The sequence below is a fragment of the Colias philodice genome, chromosome 26 (genome assembly GCF_061535455.1).
Source record: "Colias philodice isolate Cphi_HAF_F1 chromosome 26, ilColPhil1 Martin Lab GWU primary, whole genome shotgun sequence".
Taxonomy (NCBI): Eukaryota; Metazoa; Arthropoda; class Insecta; order Lepidoptera; family Pieridae; genus Colias; species Colias philodice.
The window spans coordinates 7,770,767-7,792,620 of NC_143111.1; the positions used below are offsets into that span (position 1 = coordinate 7,770,767).

General features: G+C 36.3%; 2 protein-coding genes across 2 annotated transcripts in view; one reads left to right on the forward strand and one right to left on the reverse strand.

Moving 5' to 3' along the window:
- The window catches only part of Sbf (SET domain binding factor), a 66,998-nt gene that overhangs the window by 15,072 nt on the left and 30,072 nt on the right, over positions 1–21,854 (reverse strand). The window contains exons 4-22 of the mRNA XM_089711412.1: positions 16,629–16,745; positions 15,616–15,835; positions 14,939–15,180; positions 13,610–13,860; positions 13,048–13,239; positions 12,457–12,565; positions 11,543–11,679; positions 10,438–10,549; positions 9,584–9,768; positions 5,927–6,062; positions 5,663–5,784; positions 5,336–5,433; positions 4,879–5,041; positions 3,694–3,799; positions 3,036–3,170; positions 2,002–2,170; positions 1,554–1,690; positions 1,146–1,303; positions 678–832 (exon numbers count right to left, since the gene is read on the reverse strand). Coding sequence (XP_089567538.1) covers positions 678–832; positions 1,146–1,303; positions 1,554–1,690; positions 2,002–2,170; positions 3,036–3,170; positions 3,694–3,799; positions 4,879–5,041; positions 5,336–5,433; positions 5,663–5,784; positions 5,927–6,062; positions 9,584–9,768; positions 10,438–10,549; positions 11,543–11,679; positions 12,457–12,565; positions 13,048–13,239; positions 13,610–13,860; positions 14,939–15,180; positions 15,616–15,835; positions 16,629–16,745 — 2,944 coding nt within the window. The remainder of the gene's footprint in view (positions 1–677; positions 833–1,145; positions 1,304–1,553; positions 1,691–2,001; positions 2,171–3,035; positions 3,171–3,693; positions 3,800–4,878; positions 5,042–5,335; positions 5,434–5,662; positions 5,785–5,926; positions 6,063–9,583; positions 9,769–10,437; positions 10,550–11,542; positions 11,680–12,456; positions 12,566–13,047; positions 13,240–13,609; positions 13,861–14,938; positions 15,181–15,615; positions 15,836–16,628; positions 16,746–21,854) is intronic.
- On the forward strand, positions 6,549–8,857 carry LOC149477025 (uncharacterized). The gene is made up of 4 exons (XM_089711546.1): positions 6,549–6,623; positions 7,095–7,253; positions 7,686–7,847; positions 8,678–8,857. Exons 1-4 carry the CDS (start codon positions 6,549–6,551, stop codon positions 8,855–8,857), a joined length of 576 nt encoding a protein of 191 aa, XP_089567672.1.

The following is a 21,854-nucleotide window of genomic DNA, read 5'->3' on the forward strand; positions in this document are numbered from 1 at the left end:
GTAAGGGAAATCTTCTTTTATTATATTGTATATTCGATTTACATAACCTTTGCTAAATCTAGTTATCCTTTTGAACCTAAGATCATCAAAAGTTTCAAAAGGATCTATTCGTGTATTATATCTATTCACTTGGCTGTCTCGAAAATTATCCATGTAATCTAAATCTTGTATATCAATATGATCCATTGCTATTGATGTTTTTAATAATTTACTAGCTCACACTCTCACAGATTTAATTATTTAGCTGTAACTTTGAGGTTAAATAGGACTTTAGACAAGCGTTGACTCGTGTCTAAATTTAAACAGTGTTTAAATAGTGTCTAACACTAATCAGGGGTTAAACACGGTTTTGTAATAGACAATTTTTTAAACACGTGTTCAACATGCGCTTAACTTTTTTGTAATAACACTGTATTGCTTTGACATAGGGTGTTAATTTCAACTTTACTATTTTAATTTAGTAAAAAATTATAGTGTATCGACTCAATTTTTTTTCAGACACCAATTACCACCTTAGCTTATTCAACTGCTCATTTTTTTTATATCTGATTCCATAATTTTCAGAGGGTAAAAAATTCATTTATTAATGATTCTAAATCTGAATCCATAATTTTCACAACACAAAATATTCATCCACAATATTCCTGTTTTTAAAAACATCCAACAAAATCACTTACACGATAACGTATCAGCCGATAATGACGACATAAGCGGCGGTGACGTCAGCGATCTCGCATCAGCTGACGGCAGCACGTACTTCTGCCGTTTCGAAGGTTTCGGTTTCAAACCCGCACGTCTTGCCGTTTTCAATAGGGTCTTTTTCGCAAAACCTCTGGAAAAAGCAAAAATCGTTTCTACATTGGAATATGACTCGATCATTTCATTAGAACTAAAAAAAATTACTTTGCTGTTTTACAAATTGAAAGGCTATTTTTTACAATATTGTGTTAAATCAAGTTTTGAACACACTTTGTTTTTGAAGTGTTTGTTGCATGAGAACATTTTAATAAGACTGACACTAAGTTTGCACCAATAGAACATGCGCTATTAGTGCAGTTTTTATGGTTATTAGGATTTACCATTACTATTACCATCAAAAGACGGAAAATATACCCAAAATTGTCCATCTTTTTGACCCCACTCACTTGAGCGTATGATGTTTGGGCTGCGCTAACGACGGCGGTGGTGCCGCTCTAGGTGCCAGTGCAAAGTGTAATAACGGATGTTGCGGGTGCCGAAGACGGGCTACTTGCTTGCGGAACGCTTCCGCTTGCTCGCTGCTCACTTCTTCGTCTAATACCACCTTTAAAATTAAAGAAAATTGTGTGTTTACATACTTTAAATTCAATACTAACGTAGATTCTTTTGGATATAAAAATTTCGCATGAACAACAGTCAGATTTATAATACTAAATTAATAAACGTACTTGCACTTCATTTTACATTTATAATTACGGGTAACCTTATTACTGCTACTGGACACATTTCGCAAAAAAGAGCGCTACAATAAAGTTTTTAAAACATTTATTTTTTTTGAAAGTACAAAATCATACCTTGATAAGTTGTGCAGTAGCAGATCGCAATTGCAATCCGTCGTGCAACGCGTGCTCTAGGTGTGCGTGTGTGCGTACGCTCTTTTCGCGTGTCAGTGCGCACACCGGGAACGCGCGGACCACGCTTTGCTCGCAGGCTGGTAGAAATAGTAGATAATATTATTATGATTAATACTAGAAATAAAGTTAAGCAGTTATAGATTATACGGCTATAGACTCTTGTAAATAACTTTAATTATTGGTGAAGTAGTAACTATTTCTGTTACATAAAACAGTCTTCGGCAATTATTTTCAAATAGGTAAACACCTCAAATTTTTTTAGCAAGTCAAATCATTGTAATTATAAATTTCCTACAACATAGCTGCCAAGATGTTCAAGACAGTATCAATCGAAACTTAAACTACCCTCACTAATCATGGAGAAAGACTTTTTATCAATAAAACTCACCATAAGGATCAACAGGTGTGCCTTTAAAGATAATCCTATAGTTGGTCAGAAACAGTGCTCCTTCCGCCGGTAACAAGGGTGCCTCTCGACCATCAGCCACTAATAAGGCTCGAAGCGCAGGCGCAGCTACCGCCTCCCCACATACTAGCGCCGGTGATACTATTCGGGGCTGAAATTTAGTATGAATTAGTGTTTATAAACATGTAAATTTTACTAAAAGATCGTATGTGCACACGTGAAACTTCTTGGGCATGATTCAAGATTTTGGTAATCGTCAAATCGATCGATTTAAATTTTACTCTCAACGCGCCCAAAGAAGTTTCACTTCAGAAATTCGATCAAGAGGCGGGATTCGAACCCGCGTATTTGTTTTTAATTTTGACTCTTTGTATTCTTTATATTTTGTAAAGATTTTTTAACATATTCTAGGTGGATGTCATCATTTGTGCAATGAATGCTCTTTTATTCTATTTGCGTAGCTAATTTAGATTTTCCCCTTTACGCTTGATATTGTAATGGAATGTATTAATTTTACTAATGTGAGTATATAATGTCCCCTAAATCGAAAAATTAAACACAACAACAAAAAATAAATTATTTATTTGCATTCCCACTTGAGCAAAGAATAACAGAATAAAAATAAAAGATTTATTCATCACAAAATAAAGTACAATCAGTGTAATATTCTTCTAGGCATTCTATCTTCTTTTTATATTTGTTCTGCTAAAAATTTCACCAGTTTGTAAACTGCATTGTCTCCTCAATATGAGATGGTATTATCTTATGAAAGAAAAAAAGTAAATTAATATTATAGAATTTTTTTTTTAATTTTTAAGCTATTGCATAGCTTCTATCGCGGGCCTTGAGCGCGGGGACTGAATCGAGAAATTCCGTAACGAAAAAACCTCACGCTCCCCACTCCGACGGGCACGGAGGTGTGGCTTGAAGGCATAGCATGCAATAGCTTTATCGCGGCAGTCCCCGAGTGCCACACGTCTTTTTTTGTTAATGAGTGACGTAATATTTTTGTATACCTTGTGCACGGGCGGTAGGCGGCGCGACTCGCGCGCCACCGCGTCGAGCGTCTCCAGGTGCATGTGCACGACGCCGGGCACCATCTGGTGCAGACAGCGCACGTGCTCCGCGGTCACGCCGCCCTCCGTGCACACCTGCCAACACAGACGTCCCCGGGGAATAAAATCGTAATAGACAAAAGTAAATTTTACAGGACGAGCAAAAAACTGTTATTCTGTTTTAGCTCATAAACTAATCGGCCTATATTAACATACAATACATCATTTTTTTCGGTATTTTTTTTTTTCTTAATAAGTAGCTATAATAAAAAAAATACCGTGCACACCTGCAGACACAATATGTCACTTTGGAAAATGCACTAAGTTGCACTTAGCTACTAGCTTAGGACAAACATTGACACGTTAATTTGGTTTGATAAAAAGGGCTATTAGATTTTTTATCTAATAAATTTAATTAATTTGGGTTGGTAAAAAAGGTCATACGATCCTTGGAATTTTTTTTATAATGACATTAAAAAGTTTTAGACGGTAAAGACGGTACAAAATAAAGAGAATTTGGAATGTAGACAACTTTCTGAACAAAAAGAAGACACAATCAATATGGTGTCACATAGGCATATTTAATTAGTGATTGAGATGAAGGTAAAATTAATTTTACCTTATCCACAAATCTTGAGACCATTTTGATAACGTTGTTCCCAGCCTCTCCAGGGTCGGCTTCTTCGAAACCTGACTCCGCGTCCGCACTGTCTGATTCCGCAACACTGAACAAAAACACTTTACACATGTTTCTTTTCCTTTCCAATATGTTTTATACACTTTACAAAAACAGGATTAGAATGTTGTACCCTTTATATCGAATTAAATTCATCTGATAAAAATCAGATAAATTATATTATATTTCTCCTTTGTCTCCTTCTCTTAAACATGAGATACACCTACCCCATACCCTACATATAATACCCCAGCCACACTATGCTACTCGTCCTGCTACTCGTGCTGCTCCTCGTCCTGCTCATCGCGCTGCCGCTCGCCTCGATATTGCCGTCTGGCCACACACTGCTCTACTCGCGCGATTAATCGCGACGCTCTTCACTAGGGATGGGTCGTCGACGTATTTTTCATCAACGAGACTAGATCGTTAATCAACTAGTCGTTCAACTAGTTAAAATCTTCGACTAGTTCATGTGTAAAATAAATAACTATTACATATTAAATAAATTCTTAAAACAATAAATTCTAATCTCAATAAAACAATTAATAAATGTTTATGCTTTCTTACAAAAATTATACTCCCTAAAAAAAGTATGTATTACCTATGGTATTACTAAAAAACTTATTAACGTTTGTTTTTTATAGTTTAAATTCAAAACATTGGTCTTGTAAACCAAAAATATATTTTTTTTAAAAAACTTCGAAGAAAAGAATTTAATCTTATCAATATGACTGTTTAGCCGTTGAATTCAACTAGTGCATTGGTGAGCGATGGACTAGTCGAATCGTTGAGTGTACATATAGACGGTTAATTTAACTACTCCGTTGATTCCATGACGCCCATCCCTAATTCGCACTCGTATTGCCGGTCCTTTGACTCGCGCGCAAAAGCCGACAAAATAGGGAGCAGTGAGCAGGACGATGAGCACGACGAGTGGCATGACGAGTAACGTGGCCACACTACGTCCCTGCCTACTTCCCTCGTCACTTCCCATACCACTCGTCGAGTCGTGTGGCTGGGGTATAAGAAATCCTACATCCCTTATTTTAGGTAGGCAAAGTACTTTCAATATCAGTTTAAAGTTTTTTTGCCTGTGCACACTTAACGATTACACCCTGTATACCTTACCTATTAGATATACTATTAGTGGCCCGATCGTCATCCGCCCGCACATCAGCTCTCCGTCCCGCTCCCTCCAACGGCAGCAGCAGATACACCATCCTGTTCGCGTAGTGTATCGCTTGACTGTATAGTGTAGACTCTTCGCTCGCTATTAATTCCGCTTGTTTCTCTATATAGATAATTTTAAGATGTTATAAAATTGATTTGGCGACAGGAAAACAAAGTAGAAGGATGGATAAACTAAGTAGGATAGTTGATAAGAGTTGTACAGAAAATAGGACATAAAATTTTACATGGAAGCTCATTATTTTGAAAAAAAAAATGAAAGGCAGTAATAACAGATGCAGAAAGAAGACTTGAACAAAAGTTTACAGAAGTAATTTCAAAAGAAAAATAAAATGCAATCGACACATGCAGTTCCATCAAAAATATAGCATTTTTATTTAACTATAACTTAACTCACCGGTAGCTAAGGTGGGCCACATTCGCATCTGCTCTGCGGCTATTTCTAAAGCGCTAGGCTCTTGCGCCTTCAATAATGATATGTATTCCTCGTCTTCTCTGAAACAAAATATATAGCTTGAATTATATCTTTATTAAATAACAAAAAACAGTTTCGGACCAATTAAGAATCTCCTTATTTTTTTTTTTTTATTAAGAAGTATGCCTTCAATTACAGAGAAATTGACCTAATGTCCCGTACAGCGCGTTTTATAGGTTAAAAACTTTTCATACTGGGAAAAAATTGTCAATTCTCATTGTTATAAGACTTTTCTACAATTTTCCATACCTCGGGCTCGGTACCCGCTGATGATGCGTAGGACTCGGCAAGTATAACGCCTTGATATCTTTCTGTACATCTTGGTAGAACGCCGCCTCCCAAAACTGCTGGCTCGTCCACACCGCGTGCTCCTGTAAGTGGTTTTGTTTTTGTATTACTTTGATGTATTGGAAACAGACGGGAGAATTTCAGCCACTCCAATTAAGTAACTAAAGTTCAGTAAGTCTGTTTCGCATATACATCGTACCATACATGAAACCCAAAACCACCCACCTGTATACACATGTATGCGTATTGTATCACTCCGGTGCATAGTTTGCGGCAGTACGCAGTTGCTAGGGGCAATATGGCCGCCGCTATGGAATGCTCGTCGAGCGCCGTCGCTGATTGGAGGGCGCAATTTAATAGCCTGTAGAAGAAAGTTTTTTTTAGGGAAATATACAAAATAGTTTGAAAAAGTCAGTCAAATATGGATATTATATACAGTATGTTTTTTTTTAAGAAAACGTGATATTCCCAGAAAAAGAAGCCCAAAAAGTTGGTCAATTACTAATTCCAGATAATTACAGCTTCATGGGTAACCTAGGCAATTATTGAATAATAAACAAGTAACAATATATTTTATCGTTGCAATTATAGAATTCATTATTTCAAGAGATCACTTTTTACACTTACAAATAACAATGAATTTTATCTCCGTAATTATAGAATACACCATTTAATTTACTATTTAAAATGTAACAACGCGACCAGTTGAAACCTATACAATTTGTACCTCGCGTTTATCACGAAAGCTTTTGATAACATCTCTTGTTTTGTTGGTCAGTTAATTATATGTTAGATATAAGGACACGATCAGGGTAACAATGTTTATTTGGTGACCTTTACCAGCAGCATGTACAAGTTCTCGACCGTTTTAGGCACGTTAGCTTTACTTTACATTCTCGATACAAATGCGAATATGGATGGGGTAAGATTGTCAATATTTTAGATTCAAACTGAAAAACTGTATTTTGTACTTATGTTATAATCGTTTTATTCGTATAAAGTTTGAAAGTGGATTATCTGTTTTTTTTTTTCTGAAGCAATGAGTAGTTAACTCCACTAAATACCACAACACTAAAAACTTATTCTTCTATCAATATTGTCACACACAAAAATAATATCTCCTACTTCTCCGCTTTCTTCTTAAATTTTTATATAAAAATTCAACTTCAACACAAACCCATTATCCTGAACTTTCTAACACTGTATAGTACTTTTGATTTATTTTTCATTGTCGACTAGCTGTTCGCCGCGGTTTCACCCGCATTGATCCGCTCCTGTTTCTCTTAGCGTGATGATATATAGCCTATAGCCTTTCTCGATAAATGGGCTATCTAACACCGAAAAAATTTACGCTTGATACCACTTCTGAGTTCAAATTAACATTTTTACCCAGGGCCCCGGGCTCTGGTACGTGTTCAGCGTGGAAGACTGCCACGAGGAGCTCGAGCTGGTGCTCATGAACGTCACCGTGAAGAAACACAAGCTGAACCGAACGCACGATGTGTATGACGCTCTACTCGATGTGCATGACACTCTTGGGAACGGGGATGGGGTAAGACACATGAGTGTGAAAAATTATTCCGGTATTGTGTTGTGTTTTTTTCTTATTTATATTTTGGTATGCATATTTGTAATGTGTTTAATAGAACCTGAGGTCCTGCTTGCCACTTAAAAATTTGGTAATTGTAAGATTTGCTCACTAATCAGGGATAGATGACAATAGGTACAATAATTTCATAAATTACCGGGTTGAATAATACATTTAAACAAAATCATAACTACATGCTTTGTCAGAAGTGAAACTAATAAGTATGTGATAAAATAAATGATCCATAATAAATAAATATTTTAACTCCTTAACTGTGGTTGTTCCACGAATATTGAACTTGTCGAAACGGCCAAACAACGTATTGTAGGTAATCTTTTATTTTCTATAAATAAAAATAAATATATTGTCCAAAACCTATATTTTATGTATGTACAGGTATTACTAGACATATGCAAGCACACGGACGGCGGCTGCAAGCAGGTGCACCTCGTCACCGACAACGACGTCGGGGAATTCGCTGAGAAATACGCTAAAAAGAACATGGAGGCCGCTTTCACTTTGGCCGGCATGGACCCGCCGCGCTTTCCTGTGAGCCCGGTACGTGTAAACGCATTTTATCACATTAAATAGTTCACAAGCCCTTGGGAAATAAGTCTTTATACGTGATTTTTAAATTATAATTATATTTTATTAATGAAAGACCTTATTGAAAGAGTTTGCCGCCCTTTGTTATTAATCATTTAATTATTATTGAAGCAGAAATATTAAGTCACGAAAATATAGTACCGTAGCACATACATGTTTGCGTATTCGATTACGAACACGTTTGCGTGTACGTTTAACGTGTGTGTGTATTTGTATGTGTACGTGTGCGTATGCACAAATATTGGTACGTATTTATTCCTATACGTGCACGTATACGCTTTTTTCTTTCTTTCTCAGCCCGGTTTAACTCAAAGTTGAGAATAGGCCTCTTCATGTGCACGTCATTCCTTTCTTTTCATTTTCAGGTATTTTTATGCGCTTAGTTTACGTATAAAAATAGGTTTGTATCTAAATGCGTGTATATATGCGTCTGTCTTTCCGGACAACTACAATATGGGTTCCTTCAAGAGGCGAATAAATAGGCATTTTCTAAGTAGACATGATTTACCACCATAGACCGCGTCACCGCTTTCCATCAGGTGGGACTGTGGTCAAATGTTTACCTATCCGAATTAAAAAAAAAATGTATGCGTGTACTAGAGTACACACGTAAGTAGTGAAACTTCTTTATGACCTTAAAAATGTCACGATTATGGCGTAACGCAAAAATGTCACGCGTACGGCGTAACGCAAAAATGTTACACTTAATTTTTGTCCAACCCCGATAAAGAAGTTTCACTTCAAAAAAAATATATATTCATAATAAGTATCCCTACTCGCAGGGCTCATACGACGTGCGCGACTTCTACTTCGACCGCTGCGAGATGCCGCACGACGCCGTGTACGGCGAGTTCACCGCGCTCGCGTACGTCACGCGCGGGGCTCAGCGGGTCGCTTGTATACGTGTACATGTCGAGTTCAAGGACGAGGAGGATAATGAGTGTGTTTATGATGACGAATAAATTGTTGTTGTTTAAATGGTTTTTTTATTTATTTTGTTGATAAATTTAAAAAAGTGCGTGTCAAAAGTGAAACTTATTAGATATTCACCGCAATCGCGTACGTCACGCGCGGAGCTCAGCGGCTCGCTTGCGTACGAGTACATGTCGAGTTTAAGGACGAGGAGGATAATGAGTGTGTTTATGATGACGAATAAATTGTTGTTCTTTAAATGGGGTTTTATTTTGTTGTTGATAAATTTTAAAAAGTGTGTTTATACAAAGTAGTGTAGTACAGTCAATGTCAGAAGTGAAACTTCTTCGAAAAAAACGCTGCACGTCTTTGTGACGGTAATATTGAGTTTATTTTGATAAAAACTTTAACCTCATGCGTCTAAAGAAGTTACAATTCAAAAATATGCAAATTAATGTAGAATGACTTGCAACACCATTTGTAACAAGATTTTTCGCATTTATTCTGCCGAAACGTTTAGAATACGTAATAAAGAGGAAGAAGAAGGTTTTAGTATATAAATTATTAGATTTAGGGCCGATTTTTCAATGCTTGGATAAAACTTATCCGTCCAATAAAGTATTACACGATAATATTAAAATGTCACGTAAACTGTCAAATACGGGCAATATGTTTTTAAAATGGTTGTTTTATACATTATTCGACGAATAAGTTTTAACCAAGGATTGAAAAATCAGCCCTTAAAGTTGCAGGCGGAAAGCTAGCAAAAAACTCACCTAACAATAAGATCGAACTGGTGATGATGCAGTATATGTTTGTTTGTTGGTAACCTCTGCGCCAGATCCCTCACAAGTGCCGCCCGTGCCGCGGGGGCCCGTAGCGCACGTAATACCGCGGGGAAAGACTTGCGCGCGTCCGCGTAACGGCACTCGAATATCGCCGCTATGCATGAGCGCAACACCTGCAGTAAGGTCGATTTTAGCTTGTATTACGACAGTGTAGCGCTAATATATTATTTTTGAAGTGAAAACTTCTTTAGCGGCGTTGAGCACTTTTTCTGTAATGGGTATAAAATCTTAAACTCGCGTCAGGACACGTGACGTGATCGAAAAAGCGTAAGACGGATACCATTCCAAAATATCAAACATGCTCAACGTTAATAATCAAGTTTTCACTTCTGCCGGCACTCCCCCAGTGCAACCCGTCTTTTTTTTAACAGAACAAACAACAGATATAATATAAATAAGAAACATGCAATTTAATCAATTTTAACATTTCTCCATCTCGAAAAGGTATAATTCAATATTCAAAACAAATTATTATCAAATCACTTCGACCGAATTGTTATTTAGAATGACAATGTGACTTTGAGACACACAATGAACGACACGAAGAGGCTGCTTTTACTTCTATAAAAATTAACGTGGATCTATCGTATCACAAATTTTTTGTAATTAACGCAAAACATCGAATTTTGGTCCTTCGGGGCCAATACAAATGTCAAAGACTTCGCACACTCAAAACGTTATATAAATTCCTAATTTACAATTCTACAATCAAATGCAACTATAAATCTCAAATAACAAATTAAATAAACCCAAAATCCATAATTTATAACTATAATACCAACCTCTAACCTCCTAGCTGAATTAGTCAATAATAACTGTGTATGTTCCACCGCTCCAGTAGGTGGCGCCGCGGGTGGAATGATTCGAGGTGCTGGCATTCGGATCGCTTGTAATCTGAAACAAACATTTATTATAGACAACAATAAAAATAATATCTTTTATCACACCAGATTTTAAGCTATTGCATAGCTTCTATCGCGGACCTTGAGCGCGGGGACCGAATCGAGAAATTGCGTATCGAAAAAACCTCACGCTCCCCACTCCGACGGGCGCGGAGGTGTGGCTTGAAGGCATAGCATGCAATAGCTTTACCGCGGCAGTCCCCGAGTGCCACACGTGTTTTTTTTTTTATAAAATACAGTTGGGTGGATTTGCTCATCGTTTTTAATGTATTTATCAGATTATTGAATGAGAGATAAATGTTAACATAATTTGCTCTTCCTTTTTATTAAACACTAATGTATTTTCTTATATTAAATGTCTGTTAATTTAGAAAATATTAGAACACGCGCACCGCTTTTCTCATATTATGGTGTCTTGATACTAGCCAGAAGAGCTACTACATCTTAACGCGAACGCGTCAACGCACACGCAAACACGCCGCGAATAACCGACGGCAACCTACTGAGCTTAGGGCCACCGGCGACCCGACTAGCTATCGATATTTAGTGCACAAAAGTACATCGATTGACAGAGGCCTATAACTGCCACTTATATTACACAAATCTATCTTTGGCATATTATTATGATAATATATGCTGTTACATAACTATTTTGTAAAATTAAATTGTAATACTGACATTATTTTAACCCGTGACGCGTCCGTAAAATTGTACTGTAGCGTCCTGCGCACAATAGCTGTGCCTAACGCATTTTTTTCTTATCCCTACCACGCGTGATTCGACGTATTTCTGTAAAGTTGTATATAGTAAATTATTTTTTTAAAGAGCAACTATGGAGTTTCTTGCCGGTTCTTCTCCGTCGATACTGCTTTCCGAATCGGTGGTAAATGTTAAAAATATGTAATGATGGTCCAAAAGTGCTTCTAGAAGAAGTCTAATTGAATAAATAAATATTTGAGTTTGAGTTTGAGTATCCACCACATACTTATCAGCATTATTATTCCTCGCGGAAAGCTCATCGATAACTTGCTGCACTCTCGTAGCGGATAGCGGCGGTAATGGCGGTTGGTGTATACGAGCCGCTGCGCCCTCTGGCGGCCGCAGGATTCTTTGTTGGAACACCTGGAATGGATAGTTTTTGACAATTTACTAAAAATATGTATAACTAGATTTCCGCCCGCGGCTTCGCCCGCGTTTTCAAAGGAAAACCCGCATAGTTCCCGTTCCCGTGGGATTTCCGGGATAAAACCTATCCTATGTGTTAATCCAAGTTACCCTCTATATGTGTGCTAAATTTCATTGTAATCGGTTCAGTAGTTTTTACGTGAAAGAGTAACAAACATCCATACATCCATACATCCATACATCCTTACAAACTTTCGCCTTTATAATAGTATTAAGATTAAGACTAACTAGCGGTCCGCCCCGGCTTCGCCCGTGGTACATATTTCGCAATAAAAGGTAGCCTATGTTCTTTCTCATGGTCTAAAGATTATCTGTGCCAAATTTCATACATTCATACATACAAACCTCCGTAACATAAAATATATGTTTTCTTTCTCCAATTATTGTAGTATAAGCACTCAAAGTTGGAAGTTTTCACTTTGTACACGTTTTATATTATTGAATTTCAATACAAAAAAAGATGTACGTGTGTGCGGAGCAAACGTGTCAGAAGTGAAACTTCTTTGGCAAGATTCAAAGCTATCAAAATCGTCGCCTTACACTATGACCTGACGGTATTGGCATGACGCCAACTTGAAATTTAACTCCCAAAGTGCCTAAACAAATTTTACTTCAAAAATTCTGTTAACTTCAAATGTCTTATTTGAAAAAGTTAGCTTAAAATTATAAGTAACTATTCTATATTATTTATGTATTCAATTATTTGAAAATTACCTGTGGATTGGGATTTTCATTGTAATGTAGCTGCATTGCCAACTCTTGTATGTGCTGTAACTCTAATTCAGGATTTAGTGCTTCTAATCTCAATTGTTCTGGAAGGTTTCTGAAAACAAAATTTATTTTTATATGAAGTGAAATTAGCTTTTATTGGTCATTTTAAAAAGGTGTAAATATATTTTATGAAATAAATGTAAGTTCACGTGTAAAATTAATATCCCAAAATTAACTGAGTAGATGTAAGTGTAGATGTAGATGATAATACATAGGTGTTGTTGCAGTTATAGGTTTAGATGTAGAAATAGGCATAGATATAGTTATATATATAAATCTCGTGTCACAATGTTTGTCCTCAATGGACTCCTAAACCACTTAACCGATTATAATAAAATTCGCACACCATGTCCAGTTCGATCCAACTTGAGAGATAGGATAGTTTAAACATGTAGGTACCACAGGCGAAGCCGGGGCGGACCACTAGTATAGTTATAAGTGTAAATATAGATGTAAGTATAGATAAAGGTGAAGTTGAAGAAATTGTTTATATACATATACTTAAACATATCCAAAACAAACAATAACACGCACTGCACGAGCTCATCCCATATATCCGTAGGCCTCCACGGTGGTCCCCTTTCAGCCACCAGCCCGTTAAAGAACATGGAATCTAGAAGCCGTTCTGCAAATGGGCACTGGGAGAGACCCCGGGCTCCGAGGAAACCAGCCTTGTGGAAGGTCAGCACTGGCGATGGATGTATCCGGATGATTGTGAGGCAGTGTCTGGAAATAGAAAGTTTTATTTTCAGCTGTTAAGATTGTTAAGATCAGATATCGAGTATTCAGGCATGAAAGTTTTTAAGGAATATTAAAATAAGTAATGGAAACTAAAAGTTTTATATTATTACAGTTAATTATCCATTCTTGTCCCTGACAAACAACAGAAAATATTCGTGATTAACACTGCTCTCATTTGTTTAAATTGATGCAATTGAAACTTTGTCAACTAATTGAATTTTTATGTACGTAGAATAAAGCATAAGGGAAGATGAAATTTAATACACGCATTAAAATCCATGTTTATCCAAAATGGGAACACATTCTGTCACTAATAATATGACACTAAGCTACATATTGACCATATACCACGCACCTATATCCCTGCAGCAATTTCGCTAGCGTCCTCATAAACACCGCCCTGATCTCTTTATCCAGCATATGCGGGGGCGAAGCCGCCGGCGGTGGTGGGGCGAAGGCCGAGTCCGCGGACCGTAGCTCCGGCTGCAGAACCAACGCTAACGAGTCCTGGAGGGAGGATAGGAGTTTGCCCTCCGGTCGGGGGATGTTCACGCTGGGGGGTATGTGCAGCGAGCCGGTGTCGAGGTCCGCTATTATCACGTCTAGCTGGAAAGAGGGTGTGCATTTAAATTGCGATATAATTCAGACAGGGGAGAAGAATATATTTTATTGTTTGATAAGCTTTGATTTTTATACTGAGACACTTCATACTTCTATATTTTGAGCTATATAGATACAAATTCTTTCTACAAAGCGCATATATTTTAATCTTTCGATTATAAACAACTAGACTGACAATCGCCTATTAACAGGTTGTTAAAAAATGAGTGTTATATACAGCATTTATTCAAATTAACACCTTATTTCATGACAGTACAGTTCAAAGTCCATCATATTATATGCTCATTACAAAACTCTGCCTAAGCGACGGGTAGGCAGAGTTTAACCTGGGATAATTTTTTAACGTGAATGTGAGTCTAGTTGTTTATTATACTGCAATGAAATGTAGGTGTGTGGCTAACACACGATATTTTAGTGTATGTATTTTATCATACGTATATATTACACACAACAAGTATTTAAATATTTTATTTCATATTTATATTCGTATTTAATTATAACACTAAACATTCATTACACAAAACACAAAAAATACAGACATGCATTACACTCATACAAAATAATTATAATATTTATTATTTTATGACGGAGTCGCGGTATTCGCGTAGTATGCGTGCCGCGACGAAATTATCACGGTCCCAGCGGGTAGATCGGAATATTTCTTCAAGTTTCTTCACAATTGTAAAATTAACAGTTCGATCTTAGTTACCGAATGCGCATCTAGTCAGTGTCTTTTTTGTCCTTGTATTTTCATGCCCAAAGTGTTGCTTGTATCTGATAATTGTCTCTCTCTTTCTACGTGGAGTAATAAACGTTAAAACTGTGAGTGTGTGGTTATTTGTGCATCACCCAAAGGTACTGTACCTAGTGTAATTAATACCCATTATCACGCACCCCACAGGTGTCGTCGTAAGATTGTTAAAACCATTAGATTACAATATAACTTGCGAGATTGCAAACAATCGAAAATTGTGATCTGTAACATTTGCTTGCAATTTAACACATAATTTTTAAGAGTATTTACAATTTTACTACATACAAGATTAAAGACCAAACAACTTACCAATTCCGAGACCTCTTCCTTCAAACTCGAGTGTACACCAATCAAGAACGGTGTGGGCGTGGCCAACACCTCAGCTAACCCCGCGGGTAGTAGCGGTATGTATACGTGCGCGTATCGAAACGGGAACATGAGGGCAGCTAACGCTCGACACACGGCCGACAGACGAGCCGCTGCTAACGATACTAAAAGTACTTTGTGCTCGCTCATAACGGCGCACCAGAGCGTTACCGAATTGTGGATACCTGGAAGGTGGTAGTTTTTAATTAGGAATAGATATTAAAAATATAGGTGTGAATTTCTGCTGCTACCCGCAAAATATTTTATAAACAAGTTATAATGAAATGCCTTTTAATCAAGTTTATCCCAGGCTTGATATCTAAACGATTAGGTTTAGTTATTACTATATTTTTCAGTTAAATAAGAAGATTACATTTTCACGTATATTAATAATTAGTATATTTGCTTTTCAATTTTCATTGATACTTAAACGCAGTTTATTCATTTAATAACTTTTCTTATGAAAAAAATGATCATCATCATATTATCACAATAACCGTAAGTTCTCTACTACCCCTTCTATCTTCACTAAACGATTCTCATCTCTACCTATAAAGTCGATCCAAATATTACACTTTAAATCTCAATCTACCCTACGATTACAACCTTTTAGCACTCACCTAACAACCTAAGTAGCATATACACCGATGTGTGCGTGACCGGCATGGGGGGAGCCGCGGGGGGTTGCAGCGCCTGCCGATCCCCCGCGCCTATACTGAACCGAACTTGTGGTCCTCCAGGAGGGGGGACCAGGACACAACCGACCAGGTTGCCAACCAGCGTCTCGAGGGGGACGCCAAGGTTCTCTACCCACACTGTGTAGATTATGCCGAGGCAGTTCTGTAAATAGAGTTGAGAAAATTTTATCTTGTGATCTGGCTTTCTGTTACATCATATGTCATTCATTAATATTTGAAAAGAAATTGATTTTTTTTATCCTAACACGACTTTATCCTGTCTATTTTACTTAACGGAAATGCTTAAGACCTCATATTTAGGCATGATTAAGATTTGAGTAGGTTTAGGTTGCTGCTTCTTTCGGTGTTAGATAGTCCATTTATCGAGGAAGGCTATAGGCTAAATATGATCACGCTAAGATTATCGCGGGTGAAAAGGCAGCTAGTTTGAAGTACATTTTTGCAAATCACATTACAGCAATTATTGATACAACAAAATTAGAAACTCGCGATATGAGGCTTTGATATGTGAGGTTGATAATAATAAACACTTTATTGCACACACAAAACAAAACAAAATCAAACAAAAATAATACACAAACAATGGAGCGGTACAAATAGGCGCTAAGAAGCAATATCTTCCAGGCAACCTTAGCTTAGCCTTAGCAAGTTGATAAAAGGAGATAAAATGACTTTGCTGAATATCGGATGCGAAAATAGCTTTTTAAATCTTATCTCATAATCTGTGTAATATTTCTATCAAATAAATTGAATAGTTTTTAAGAGCTAAAACATTTTCACATTTAAAATGCAATTCAATAACTGTGATGTGAATTAGTGAATTTAAAATTTTATCTCTTTCCTACTGCACTTTGTAATTACTGTGTACGCTTACTTTAAACACTTTAAATAACTATATATTAACTATACCTTTATTAATATACAAACATACGAACCCGAAACGTATCTATGTAGTCTTGCCGCGACACAATCACAAGGCACTTGGGCGCATACATTATGCTGTGGTGGGTTATGTTCGCTACCGTACGCGTTGACTCTAAAGATTCCTCGTCCTGCAATATAAAAAATGTAAATTAGTAATTTGATTACATCTCTTAAGCAATGACATAATTATCAATTAGGAAATAGCACGAATCTTTCGTATAGAAATAGATAATACTGTAATGCCATAATGAATAATTTTCCATAAGTAAAATCATGTGATTATAATAACGTCAGGCTTTATTAATACACTATTTAACAATCCCGTTCCATATAAACAATCTTACCATAAACAACAACCCTCTACAGAAAAATAGGACACATAAAACAAACAACAAAAACCTATCAACGCACGAACCACGCAACATCGCACAATCTTTCTACCCTTTCCCAACGGACCAGGGTTTAATAGTAGCCTGCGTCCCACAAAGTGTCTATTTACCAGCATACAACCCATTTTCCGGGACGCATAGCACTCCGGGGCGCGGTAAGGCTGTGCTATTCAGAATGGCATAATTCAGGCCCAGGGGGAGCGCCGCCGGAATTCATTATAGCACACCCGCCTCTGGGGCTTAGTAAATATACTTTTAAAAATTTATGACGCTCCTACTTCGTAGCTAGCTGCCTGGCATAATTTTGCAAAGCCGCAGCACGTGTGAATACTATAACATTATAACTCTTGTGTCTTAAATAAAATTTCTTAACGATGTTTATAAATCTGAAATGTTTTCATAACCTCAGATGTAATGTTTTTCAATTTTCAAGTACAATCTATCTGGGAATTCTGGGTTAGCTCAAACAATGGAGATTAAGATTAACAATGTTTTTAATTCGCAAATTTGTTATCAGTACCTATTTAAACAGTTTTTATGTTAATGAAGACTTTCTTTTTGCATATTTTACCAATCATAGCGTAAAAAAAATTGTGTGTGCCATTTATAGTTTTTTTTGCCAAGATAATCCCGATGACTGAATAAACATATATTTATTGATTTAGATTAGATTTTTTGTATGGAGACAATATTATTCTTAGCGAGTACTTTTAATTTCGCATATCTCCATAAATTTGCGAATTCCCTACCACCTTCATTAAATTTCTGGCCTATTCGAACCTAATTACAAACGAAATTAAAATCTACAATACGCAATCTTCTACCAACAAATCCCTAGACATTTGTTCTCATTTGTACCCAGACATCATCAAGTATACAAGATCGAACCAGGCTGTTTAACATTCAAGACACTGCATCACCTACTGCCTGCAACACTTGACTGACGCATTGTTTTTATGGTGATTCAATAACGGTACAGCCACTGGGCAAACCGCTACCTTTTAATACATTGCACCATTAAAATTAAATTACTTGCCATCTTGATGTGGTAGGGCAATCTTAATGTGCTCGGTGTCGGGTTACCCGCATGGTCATTTGCATGTATTATGTATTATTCAATAGATATTATTATGACGAGAAACATTTTGGACACGAGCTAAACTGCAGGTGAACGACGAATTTATAATTCACCACTACATCCCTTAAAAAATCTGCTAAAATATTCATTAAAAATGTAGCAGTAGGTACAAGGATTTCATTCAAGACGGTAAAGGTATATTAAGAAGAGCTGGAACGTCAACACATTTATACATTGCACATGTTAGGCCGGGAGATACTGACACAAAATTTCGGGTCATTTGTAACAGGATGGCGGTCTAGAGGGGTCTTAGTACGCAATGACAAAAAGAAAAATGATGGTCAGAACGCTGGTACCGGCGGACTAGTCGCGTGGGCGTTAGTCACACTCGTCGGATAAATAGCGAAAGTCCAACGATTTGTAACAAATAAATTTTAGAATTTACCGATAGCCCTTAAAAAAGATGTAGGCGGTAGGGTCATGCCATAATTTGACGATGTGACTTACAGTCCGCCATACCGACGTGAATGCGTTGATTTAAAAAAAAACAATTCAACCATTTGTACCGGGCTAACTTTTGCACAGGTAACCATCGTCGTGCAGCCATTTACTAAAATCGCCATGCCATACTTTTCGGACGATTCCAAATGGTCGCCATACCGCGGAAAATCTGCAAATTTTTGAATTTTTTTTCTCGCCAAACGATTTGTACCAGTATTGCATTTGGATTTTTGGAGAGTATTTGATAAAATGTGACCATTATTATATTGTGGGGCTGTAAGTTACACCGGAAAAGTATGGCATGACACTACCGCCTACATCTTTTTTATGGGCTATCGGTAAATTCTAAAATTTTTGTGTTACAAATCGTTTGACTTTCGCTATTTATCCGACGAGTTCGACTAACGCCCACGCGACTAGTCCACCGGTACCAGCGTTCTGACCATCATTTTTCTTTTAGTCATTGCGTAATAAGACCTCTGTAGAACCGCCATTCTGTTACAAATGACCCGAAATTTTGTGTCAGTATCTCCCGGCCTATGTATGTGTCATATTTTGCAATTGTTTATAAATACAGGGTGATGTAATTGGTGTAGTACGAATATCTAAAAATCTATGAAGAATTTTGTGATACAGTAAATGGAAGAAATATAGCTCATTATCACACTGTTTGTATGCATTTTCTGAGTAAATTTACTATGGTAATGTATATTATATTTTAGACCATTAGAAAGTAGATATTTCAACGAACAAAAAGCCAAACTTTTTGTAAAAAGCTGATATTTCGACGTCAGAATTTTCGATTGAAAATTAGGTTGTTTTTTTGGTATTAAGTTGAAATAAGGCGAAAAAATAAATATTTTCAATCAAATAAATTACAGTGTATTTGGGACATAATAAGGTAAGTTTTCACCAAATATCGTAGAATAAAATTTTTTTTGAAAAAGAAATAAAAAACCAATAACTTGGTTTTTTGAATATTTCACCTAAATTTTGAGGTTATGTGAAAAAAATGTTAATACAAAAGTTGTAGAATTTTTTATTACCTACAACTTTGCCATTGAACTTTTTTCCATAGGACTTGTAGTTTTGTTGGAAATCAAGAGAAACCATTTTTTAGCCTTAAAAGCTCCCCCCCTCCCACTTCCCGAACTCGGATTGTCTGTAATTTATTTTTCCTTTAATTTTTATCACATTCTCCTCCTTTTCTAATGGGTTTCATCCTACTACTATTTTTTTTAGGTTTTTATCATTTTGGAAGGGATTGTCCCTGGTGTATGTTGGGAGTGAGCGCACGTGTTATTTGTATTGTTTTTATGACCTGAAATTTAATTATTATTTGATAATTGAATAATTATTAATACTTTTATCCAATTGATTATTATTAGAATAAATAATTAACTTCATCAATTGATTTACTTTTAAATTATAATTTTACAGGTAAATTATGAGAGCTTTCATAATTATATTTGCATACATTTATCTACAACGCACCCATTTTACAATTCAAGTCTAAAATGAAACTAGAGTCGCATTTATTTTTGAACATACTGTAAGTGAAATTGCATAAGTGTGAGTACTGTGAACATGCCAGCTTTCCTTAATTGACCGATAATACATCAAAGATGCAATTTCCTATCGTGAATATATTTGCATATTTAACGAGTAAATATAATGGGGTTAATGAACACATGTGTTAATAACTACGAATAATTATGACTCCTAGATCAATATCTATGTTTGTATGATATACATAATATTATGTTTACTAATAAATTCGCATTCTTTTGAAACATAGACTCTATTCTATTAGAATTTGTTTAAAATTTCATTACTTTTACCAATACGAGATCGCTGATTCATAATAAATCACTCGCATCTCATCAAATATTGTGAGGAAATTTGAATCATCGCTTTGAATAAACCATTATTTCATTAACTGTTGATGTAATTAAGTGCTTTACATATTTTGTTGCTTTTGAAGTTATAATACAAATACATCCTTGGTATGTAAAAGCGTGCATTTTATAACAATATGAATATTGTATACTATGTGTTATGTACGCTTTGTTAATATTATTATCAGACTAGAAATTACAAGAATGAAACGCTGGTAATCTTAACAAAATAGAGCTTCAAAAACGAACGGACGAATTCCTTGCCTTTCCCTGTAAATCATTAATACGTACTATCAATACGTAAATCAACATCAACTCTCGTAGAACTAAAAGGAATAACTCTCACCTAATAATAATCTCAAGTATAATAATTGTCTTCAATAAGCACCTTGATTCATATTTAAGAAGTAAGAACATATAGACCGGGAGATACTGACACAAAATTTCGAGTCATTTGTAACAGGATGGCGGTTCTACAGGGTTCTTAGTACGCAATGACAAAAAGAAAAATGATGGTGTGAACGCTGGTACCGGCGGCTTAGTCGCGTGGGCGTTAGTCGAACTCGTCGGAAAATAGCGAAAGTCAAACGATTTGTAACAGTATGGCACTTATTTTTCCTGTAAGTTTGAGGATCAACGAATATAAATACAAAATTTCAAAGATCTAGGTGTTGGAAATCTTCACTTATATAAATTAATAATAAATTTATTTTTCAAGTATGACAGCACTTTTTCCCCCTACTAGAAGTATGGCAAATATAATAATGGTCACATTTTATCAAATACTCTCCAAAAAGCCAAATGCAATACTGGTACAAAAAGATAGGCGAAATAAAAAAATTTTGCAGATTTTCGGCGGTATGGCGACCATTTGGAATCGTCCGAAAAGTATGGCATGGCGATTTTCGTAAATGGCTGCACGACGATGGTTACCTGTGCAAAAGTTAGCTTGGTAGTTGGTACAAATGGTTGAATAATTGTTTTTTTTAAATCAACACATTCGCGTCGGTATGGCGGGCTGTAAGTCATACCGGAAAAGTATGGCATGACACTACCGCCTACTTCTTTTTTATGGGCTATCGGTAAATTCTAAAATTTTTGTGTTACAAATCGTTTGACTTTCGCTATTTTTCCGACGAGTTCGACTAACGCCCACGCGACTAACCCACTGGTACCAGCGTTCACACCATCATTTTTCTTTTTGTCATTGCGTACTAAGACCCCTGTAGAACCGCCATCCTGTTACAAATGACTCGAAATTTTGTGTCAGTATCTCCCGGTCTAATACGGGCCCCACATTGTCACAATTAATTCAGTGACTACGAATAGAAGTTATATTATACCCTACAAGAATTATAAATAATTGGAATA